Source organism: Ictalurus furcatus, chromosome 12 (genome assembly GCF_023375685.1).
Source record: "Ictalurus furcatus strain D&B chromosome 12, Billie_1.0, whole genome shotgun sequence".
Lineage (NCBI taxonomy): Eukaryota > Metazoa > Chordata > Actinopteri > Siluriformes > Ictaluridae > Ictalurus > Ictalurus furcatus.
This window is the reverse complement of record NC_071266.1, coordinates 12,353,666-12,363,665: the sequence shown is the minus strand read 5'-3', so window position 1 is coordinate 12,363,665 and position 10,000 is coordinate 12,353,666. Positions and strand designations below refer to the sequence as shown.

The following is a 10,000-nucleotide window of genomic DNA, read 5'->3' as shown; positions in this document are numbered from 1 at the left end:
TAAGTCCTTCTCTTCAAATGCTATTGAAGTTAGAAAAGTGTTGAGCTCTATTGAGCTTAAATTATGGTATATTTTGTGTATGAGTCCATCTTGTAGTGAAATACATGGCAATATTTACATATAATTTAATCGTTTATTTTAATATATCAAAAACCTAAAAGGTGTGCATTATAGCTGACACCTACATGAACACTTTACAGTTGGTTTTATGACTTTAAGTCTAAATCAGACTGTATGCTATTGAGGTTAGAAACGTGTATATCAGTGTCGTATGTAACTTTAGAGAAGGTCCCTTAATTTGCGAATCTCGAACGTTCAACGTCAAGCCAACTTTATACTAGTCAGGATAAAGAGGTTAACATAGATGATTGAATGGATATATTTTAATATTGACAGCATTACTAATATAGTTTTTTTTTATGTGTGTGTATGGTGTGAACTTTACATTTAAGAATCTGACACCGTGTGTACAAACATGTGCCGTCTGGAACCGACTGCAAAGCTTTGGAGTCGACTCTCGGTTCCCAGTGTATAGGCTCGGAGAATCGATTCTTACTGGCATCGAATCGCCCGAAAGAGAGAGAGAGAGAGCGCGAGAGAGACAGAGAGAGAGAGAGATCAGCAGGCTCGCCTGGCGCGGCTAAAGCTAACGGGGGAAGAAAACATGGAGCTGTCTGCTGTCGGAGAGAGAGTCTTCGCCGCCGAATCGATCATCAAACGGCGGATCAGAAGAGTGCGTTTTGTGTTTTCGATTAAAATGTGCCGTTGTTTAGAAATTATTTCCACAATGCATGCGTGTGTGAACGTGTTATTGGCATTTCAGCCTCCACCAACACCACCACCGCCAATGCTGCTTCTGCAGGCTTGGAGCTAACCACAAATAAATGTTTTTCTTTTCTTGCATGTGTGATGGCGCAGGGTCGGATGGAGTATCTGGTGAAATGGAAAGGTTGGTCACAGAAGTGAGTATTTAACCACAGACATGATCTCTGTGGGGTTTTCATATTTTGGATGATTTGTTTTAAAGATGCCGACGATGGCTGGCTGTCAAACCAGAACCACATGCATGCAAAACACACACACACACACACACACACACATACACATGCTGCAGCAGGCGAATTAATGCAACACATCCCCATGTTCCTCATAGGTACAGCACCTGGGAACCGGAAGAAAACATTCTGGACTCTCGGCTTTTTGCTGCTTTTGAGGAAAGGTAAACCAATGATATGAAATAAAATGCATGGTCTGTTGGTCATGTGGTTCCACTTCATTGGTTCTCAAGTGGGCATGGCTGCTTTTTTTTTTTTTTGTCCAGGGAGCGTGAAAGAGAACTTTTCGGGCCCAAGAAGAGAGGACCGAAACTCAAGACCTTCCTGATGAAGGTACAGGAACTGAGAACGAAGCCAGAGTGTCTGCACATGATAATTATGTCTTTATAAATGTAGCTTTATTATTGTGGAGAATTCATGAAGGCATGGAAGCATAAAAATAAATGTGTACGGAAAGGTTGCCGTAGAAGAACCATTATTAGTTCCTGGAAGAAAAAAACCCTTGGTGTCACAATGAGCAATAATTTCCCCATAATAAATATTTATATCACAGGGAACTTCTTTTCCTTCTCGTAAGGGTCACATTGTCCACCTCTAGTGTCTACATTACCTTTACAGGAACCCTTTACATACATTAAAGGTACAAATGTACTGTTTGGTACCTTTTTATTCTTAGAGAGTGAGAAAGGCTTCTTTACTACAGCATTGAGATAAACAGGATTTTGATCCAAGATTTGTACAGTGGTTCTACTTGGAACCTTTTCTGAAAAGCAAGGCCTACACTCTCAGAAATAAAGACACTTTTCCTTGTTGCTGGTATCTTTTACTTTATTATGTTCCTTATTATGAATAAATGTAACTTCATTTATTTTTAAGGTTTCCAAATAAAATATAGGTGCAAAGCATGTCTCCATGATCTTTAAGCATTTTCTTTATTAGAATTCTGTATTATTTCCCCATCGTAAGTGTGTATATGATGGTTCTTCGTATTGCAAAACGATTCTCCATTATGCACACTCAGAAAAAAAGGGTACATGAATGGTACTTTTCCTTTTTGCTGGGATGGTACCATCAAGTGTACCAGTTTTGTACCTTTAATGTGTATGGTTTACTTAGAAAGCCGCATGTAGTGTAGCTTTAGAGCTTTTCTTTAAAGGAATTGTACATTTATGGATTTATGGTCCATTTTAATATTTAGTGACTATATCTATATTTCCAGGTGAAAAATATAAAAGGTACAAATGATAAAGGTACCACCCCAGAGACAAGAGTGTGAGAACCTTAGAGAACCTTCTAAGAGTACATGAAAGCATATTTAACATTTATAATGTTTTTAAATGCGTGTTTTAAAATGTTTGTCCTGTTTGTAAATATATAACTGGTAGATGTCTCCCTGTAGGCTCAGGCCAAAGCCAAAGCGAGGTCCTATGAGTTCCGTGGTGAATCTTCACGCAGCATCCGCATTAACTACCCGAACCCCGAGCCTCTGGTGACACCAAGGGCCAGGGAGGGGCTCCGCAGCATCGTTCCAACCATCTTCCCTCCTAGCACGGTAAACCGGGGCGAAAGCGTCCGACCCGCCCACCAGGAACCGACCCAAGATCATCGTCCCCTTCTGTCACAGAGAGCTGAGTCAGGCAGGATGGGCCACATCCCTAAAAAACGTGGTCGCAAGCCCAAACTATTCAGAGAGGGCTACTCAAGTGTCCTACATTCAGAAAAGAGCAAGATGGACGAGTCCATGTCGGGCATCCCGTCCAAAATGGCACGTCTCGAACTGGGCGAGGATGACGAGGATGCTCTGAGCACGAGGTCTCAAAAGCGACAGAACCCTCTCCTCTTTCCTCGTCGGACGTTGGAATGGACCAAAACAAGTGACGAGTGCAGGACTCGAGAGCACTCCAGCAGTCATTTCCACCGCAAGTACCTTAAACACATCAGACATCACAGAGCATTCAAACACGGAGACACGCTGGCCATCAAACATCAACATCATCATCAGCATCACCCTCATCATCATCATTATCATCATCATCACCAGCCTTCACTCATCGCCAAGATCCCCATGGCACGAATCCTCGGAGAACCAGAGGAGGAAGCGGAACAGGAGGAGGACGAGGACGCATGGAGGCCCTGCTTCAGCAATGTGGAGAAGGTCACGATCACCGACGTGACAACAAACTTTTTAACTGTCACCATCAAAGAAAGCGACACAGACGAAGGCTTCTTTAAAGACAAGAGATGATTCTGTTCCTGTTGCGCACAGACCGATGATCAGCTACACATTTCTACAGTTATTTTGCAATATTCCACATGAGCAGTATGGTTATCGTAGACACGTCAAAATATCATCCGTTTGGAAAGCAGGATAAGGAGTGGAGAATAAATAATAAATTGGACTATGGACTTCTGAAGACAGTGTAGTATCATTTTAAAAATACTACTAATAATTGTAATAATATTGTGAACAGTGATAATGTTATTGCAACGAACATTTAAAATAAAGGTATCAGATTTCTTTTAGGGTGAAATGATAGAAGAGCCATTTTTGATTCCCTGAAGACCTTCTAGAAGGTTCTGGATGCATCTTGTTGGTTCTATGATTAACTGAAAATTTCCCAAAACAGTGTACATTCTTATGGTAGGAAATGATTAATTAGTTCTTTTTGACAACAGCACAAAACAGGAAACAAAAATTGGTCTTTTTCACTCTAAAAAATGTCTGCCACCTTTGTTTTTAAAGCCTGTAGTCACAACCGCTAAGTATTTGTTTCTGCTCCTTTTTCATCACCATGTGCTGTATATGAAGATGCCAAGATATGAACATTTTATTCCATTTTCTGTGTGAAACACTGAACCGTGATGGCAGAATGTGATCGAGGAGAAATTTGCATGCACTATAAAAATTTTCAGCTGTGAGCTGAATCCGTGTCCGGGATTATAGATGTGTGTATAGATGTTCAGCTCCCGGAGCCCTTTTCTTAAAAAAAAGACTAAATTTTTTAAAAATCACAAATCATATACTAAACTATATATATATATATATATATATATATATATATATATATATATATATATATATATATATATATGAAACACTATTAATGTGTATGTTTGGTGTCTTTGAAATTTATGACCACAGGTTGTGTATGTATGTATATTTTTTTTATTTATTTACATTTCAGATTTGACCTTGATTTATTGAAGTCTGATTGAATTTAAAAATTCATATTATGCTTCTAGATTAATGCTCAGTACATCCGGGTATTTGCCTTTTAGACTCATCTCCTTCACTACGTCAGATTTAGAACAAAACGTCACCGCACCGCTCCTTTCTTCTTCTTCTTCTTCTTCATTTATGTATTTTTTTTTTTCTTTCTGTATGTTCAGGTTATGTAGCGCCTTTCTAATCCCCAGGATCACGTGACAACGTGTGTAACACTCAGAAACATCCATAAAAAAAAATCTTTAAGAAGTAGAATAAGAAGAAATTTTTTTGAAGAGAAAAATTAAGTGATTTTTTTTTTTTGCGCAAATTAGAACCGTATCTGTATTCTCAAGTTATAGAGAGCTATCTCTCAGAGAGAGAGAGAGAGAGAGAGAGAGAGAGAGAGAGGTTGTTTGAGAAATATTACATGTTTAACTATGAAAAATGAGTAACCGATGCGCATTTTCCATTCGTGCGCAAAATAAAGTCTTATTTTACATCTACGCAAATATGATCTAGTGTATAAGACGAACACTTACTGGAAGTGACTAAGTTGAATTTACTGCACTGTTTCTGCTTGTTAAATGCGCATTTTTCTGGAGAACTTGGATCATTTCTTTTTAACACATAGCCTAAGTTTATGTGCACAACATGCAGATGGAAACCTGACGCATTATTATAAGCTCCTAATCCTTCTATTTTAAATACTTAACACTTTCTAGGTAAAAAGAAAACGTATATTAACATGTTAACATTTTTCTTAATATTTTCAGCCACTTATTACCGGATCTCCCAGCGACTTTTTTTTTTCTTCTTACCATCCATAATTAAATGTTAATATCAGAGCGTTGTGTCACAGGTATACAGTTGCTGTAAATCCAAACTGCTAACATGAGACTATAACTGGTAATAAAAATAAAAAAAACAGACAGAATGCAAATAACGCGGATTAAAATGAATGTACTGTAGAAAAATGTCCTGGAGACACACTGCATTTCATTATTACAGGTGAATAAAGATAAATAGATGATGTTCAGATGCGACACGCGCGCATTATCATGCATTTCCGGTAATACTGCGCGTGATGTTACATGAATTTGACATTAAAGACGAAATCATTTAATCAATCAAATGGATTATTATATATTATTCGGGCTTTTAAGCATTTTCTGAAGATCCCAGTGTGCACAGTGATCTTTAGGACACAGGTAAGTGCAGTTTAAGTGAAATAAGGAAAAAGATAATAATATAGGCCTAGTAAAAAGAAAAGAAAACACGTCTTCCATTTAGAGGTCTAGTGAACATTTTAACGTCTTTTAGAAGATGTTTCATATACACAAATAACATAAAATGGTCAATAACGCCACTTCATTGAGCTAAATGAATGTTCTTGAGTTATTAATCTAATGATGGCTGTATTATGAGAGTAGAAATAAAAAGACACGAACAAAAATGCTAAGCAGATGTTTATTATTATAGGATAAGCCGAAAAACTTTTTTTTTATTATTTTTGCATCAGTCTCTAAATGCATGCATCTACACAGGGAGGAAAGCCTAGTGTTGAGTTAATAAACATGCTGCAATGAATAGGCTACTGTAGGAGATGTGAGTGGAGATTATTATTTTTGCTGTATTTGATGCAAATAAGCTAAAAATCAACATTTTCAAGGCTCGACGTCATCTTCATCTTCATAATCTTCAACACCATCTTCATACTGCTGAGAGAAATAGGACTTAATTAGCCTAAATATTGCGCATAAGTGCGCATAAGACTGTCTTATAACAGGAATATTGTATTTCCGAAAATAAAAACAATATTTTGGCGTTTTGGAGTTTGAAGACTGAAGAGATGTCTAATAAGTAAGTTCGGAAAGGATGCCATACACTACGATGTCCTTTCAGATGACTCCTTGACGAGAATCATAAGAGTCTAAGTGTGTAAAACTTTAGCAGAGTAAAGAAGAAGTAAAGTAGCTGATCTGGAATCCGACTAGCTGTCGAAAAATCCTTAGAAAAAAGGATCAAGACGTGTAACCCCAAAGCTAAGAATAAAGGCGATGTACAAAAGCATTTAGCCTTGAAAGTACTCTTAAATGGGTTAAGAGCAGCGATAGGGGGCAGCAGTGAGACAGGAAAGACGCGCACGCGCTCACTTCAATTCATTTAACATTTAATGCAGTGTTCACAATCACAGATCATTCCCAATATTTTTTTAAATTTGATTTAAATCATAGAATTAATCGGTATGCAGAGTACACACACACACACACACACACACACACACACACACACACACACCACAATGTAATAATGGCTGATTGAGTAACAACATATAATGACGCATCTGGTCGTTTCTATTTATTTGGATTCTGTAGATTATAATTTAACATGAATAAACGTTATAAAGTGCTTCAGTTATTTGTCTATTAAGGAAATAAATAATCTATTTATTTACGTGTGGGTTCTTGGATTTTGTTTATTTATTTATTTTTACCTCCTATGATCTGCGTATTATTTTTCTCACACACCTGAGATGTGCAACACAGCAAACCCGTTTTCTTACCCTGACTAACCCAAACCCAGATCTACCTTTATGCTGTTCTTTCTGTCCTCCAGCTCTGATATAGGGGTTGCTGTTGTTGTGGAGAAGTAGAAAAGTTGTTGTTGAGGAGAATTCAGAAATATTGGGACAGTTTTTAAATTTCCGAAATCCTCAATGTGTGTCACTATATACACATGAATATCAAAAGTTTTTATATCAAAAGTTACTGAAATCATTTTTAATGAGATCATTTGGTATTGTTCAGTTATAAATGATTACCTTGTGAATATATGTACATTTGAACTAATTTTATATACACCTTATAAATACAAAGTGGAATATATAACATTTTACAACTTTAAAAAATGGGCAAAGCGCGTAATTTTCTCTATTTGTCCCCCTTGTATGACGTCAAATGAATTAATGTGTCATGTGACTTATTATCAAGCATTTCAGTGCAGATTTTATTGTCCCAGTTTACCTGAATTCACGTTAGAAAACATGACTGGTTCATTTGGGTTCCAATCATTATTATATTATTAGTAGCATTATTTTTAGTATTTTATAAACTTCTTTTGCACTTTTTTTTTGGCTTGTACTTCATAAATGGGGTGTGGATAACTTAACATAATTTGTGGCTATAAAACTGTTGTGCTTAAAATTTATTTCAAGAATTAACTCCTAATTCCTGCTATGAATATTCCTCTGAAAATTTTCAATCTTATGCAGACTTCTACATTCTCGTTCCAGGCTGAGATGTTATACAGCAATAACTCAGAAATAATGCTGCTTGAATTCTAAATTTTTAATTCTAGAATTCTCTGCTAAACCTAAATGATAGAATTCACGTTTGAAGCCAAATTCCAGAACTCTCACATGAAACTGAATCAGGTCCACCTCATGTGAACCAAAATTCTGAAATTCTCGAATAATCTCAGATCTCATGTGAACCTGAATTATAGAATTCTGTGGTAAAATTTTAGAAGGCTCATGTAAATCTGAAGGTGATTGTGAGCCACTGACTTATACAAATTTATATGAATTAAGCCAACAAATTGCAGGTAGGAACAAAAGTTGTGAATGGGGAACTGAAGAAACGTCGGACCTCACGTGCCACAGGATTGATCCAAGGAATCATTCAGGCGATGGCTGCGTCCAAAATGTCGTACTACCCTACTACACAGTAGGCAAAAAGCAGTACGCCAGATAATAGTGTGTCTGAATTCTCAGTAGGCGAGAAACAGAAGGTGTGAAATACCCAGATGGTTTACTGCTTCTGGAGAGATTTTGCAGTGTGCAACCGATGGACACTATGCGAGTCAAAAACTCCCATAATGCAACAGGACTGGAGCCGACAAGCTCAGAAAAAGAAAATGGCGGAAGACAGCACGTCGGCTCTTTTTAAGTATTAAACCTTGGTTAAACAGGACTTGTTTAACAAGACCCGAATAAATTGTTAACTTGTTGAAGGTTTAAATAAGAAAGCAGTTGTCACAGTGTTTGAAATCTTTTTTGTGATCTCCGTCATGCCTTGACCGGCCGAGCTAACGGCAACGAATTCACCTCAGCCTGTTAACCCCGCCCACATTACATTACTAATTCAGTTCACTTTCCTGATGTGCATTTTGCCGTTAGTGTGGTTGCTTTAATCTGCTGGCCCCTTTAAAATTTTTGTGTTTATGATGACGTCGAAGGTCACATGACAATACCAACATGTCTGGGATTGTAGTCATACTACACACACAGATTAGTACGTACTGTTTCAACGGCCGTGGAGTAGGTACTGCATCAATTTCAGTACATACCGTCACAGTACATTATGCGATTTCGGATGCAGCTGATTGCTCAGATTTGTCGCTTCTTTACTGCATCATATCTAACTTGAGAGAAAATGTCAAGAGCGTGAACGTAGAATATGAACGATTGCTATCTGCTTTGTTGCTTGCTAATCTGAATATTGCAGTCTCGACATCATGTTGATGTTGGATGTTGTTTTGTTGTTGTTGTTGTTGTTGTTGTTGTTGATGTTATTGCTGTTGATTTGTGTACCTACATGGAGTTGTTGGATGGTTACACAGGGTAACCATAGTTACGGTTACAGCGAGGAGCGCAATGGGGATTCAGCCAGTTTTCAAGATTCGTCTCACGAGCTCTCAGCTCCAACTGCTGCAGATACAACATGTGTTCCTAGAGAGAGAGAGAGAGAGAGAGAGAGAGAGAGAGAGAGAGAGAGAATAAGTATATGGATTTATACAAATTTATAGATTTAGTTATATACAAAAATACCACATTCGGTTATGTTTTTACCGCATTGCTTCTTTGTTATTATGGAATAAATGAATATGGGATCTAAAGAAATCATGGGAAATAAATGTGCTAAATGTGCACAGTGTTAATGAGTGTTTATGTGTGTGTGTGTGTGTGCTCAGGTCCCATACCCTCATCGGCTCATCTGGATAACCTGGCTTCTGTCTCTTACTGCGGAGAAGTTGCTTTGCGAAGTTTTCCTTCACCAGAGGATTTGCTTCTATGGGAAATGAGAATGTTTACACATCAGTAAACTGTGTTAGATGTAATTACCGTTAACTATGTAATGATGTGTACAAGATAATAACACATTCTGAATGATTATCACGCACTGACGTCATATTGTGGTATTCATTCCATCCACTAGATGTCAGTGTGCAGCTAAACTGAACCAGCAATTATTCATTAATTAACTCAGAGAAAAAGAGTCGCAGGAAACCACGGCTGCGTCCGAATATCTCTACTATCCTACTACGCATTAGGTGAAAAGCAATACGCTAAAGGAGTAGTATGTCTGAACTCTCAGTATTCATGAAACAGTAGGCGAGAAATGATCTACTGCTTATGACCTACTGCTTCCACCGAGGTTCTGCAGTATGAAGCCACGGCACACTGTGAATACTGCACTATCCCATAATGCAACGGGACTGGCGTGGAAGAGCTGTCAGAATCCTCGCTGCATAGTACGTCCAGATTATATTCATGCTTATTACTTATACAGATCAGTACATACTGCATCAATGGCCGAGCAGTAGGTACTGTCACAGCATGCGATTTCGGATGCAGCCCATGCCTCCATTTTATTTTTTAGGTCAACTCTTAGGCTGCAACAAGCCCCGCCTCCTGTCCTGGCAGTAACAGCTACTGTCTGTCTGTTTCTAGCTACAG

At 37.9% G+C, this 10,000-nt stretch overlaps 2 protein-coding genes across 3 annotated transcripts in view; one reads left to right on the top strand and one right to left on the bottom strand.

Moving 5' to 3' along the window:
* Positions 1-327: 327 nt before the first annotated feature.
* Positions 328-4,053, top strand: cbx8b (chromobox homolog 8b). The gene is made up of 5 exons (XM_053638088.1): positions 328-733; positions 919-962; positions 1,154-1,219; positions 1,322-1,388; positions 2,455-4,053. The coding sequence occupies exons 1-5, from the start codon at positions 665-667 to the stop codon at positions 3,298-3,300; spliced, it is 1,092 nt and encodes a 363-aa protein (XP_053494063.1). The 5' UTR covers positions 328-664; the 3' UTR covers positions 3,301-4,053.
* A 1,703-nt stretch (positions 4,054-5,756) lies between these two features.
* The window catches only part of c12h17orf67 (chromosome 12 C17orf67 homolog), a 6,133-nt gene continuing 1,889 nt past the window's right edge, over positions 5,757-10,000 (bottom strand). Inside the window, exons 2-4 of one of the 2 annotated variants that reach the window (XM_053638489.1) lie at positions 9,244-9,332; positions 8,859-8,992; positions 5,757-5,981 (exon numbers count right to left, since the gene is read on the bottom strand). In XM_053638489.1, coding sequence (XP_053494464.1) covers positions 8,876-8,992; positions 9,244-9,332 — 206 coding nt within the window. In that variant the 3' untranslated portion in view covers positions 5,757-5,981; positions 8,859-8,875. The remainder of the gene's footprint in view (positions 5,982-8,858; positions 8,993-9,243; positions 9,333-10,000) is intronic. The other variant, XM_053638488.1, reaches the window with a different exon arrangement.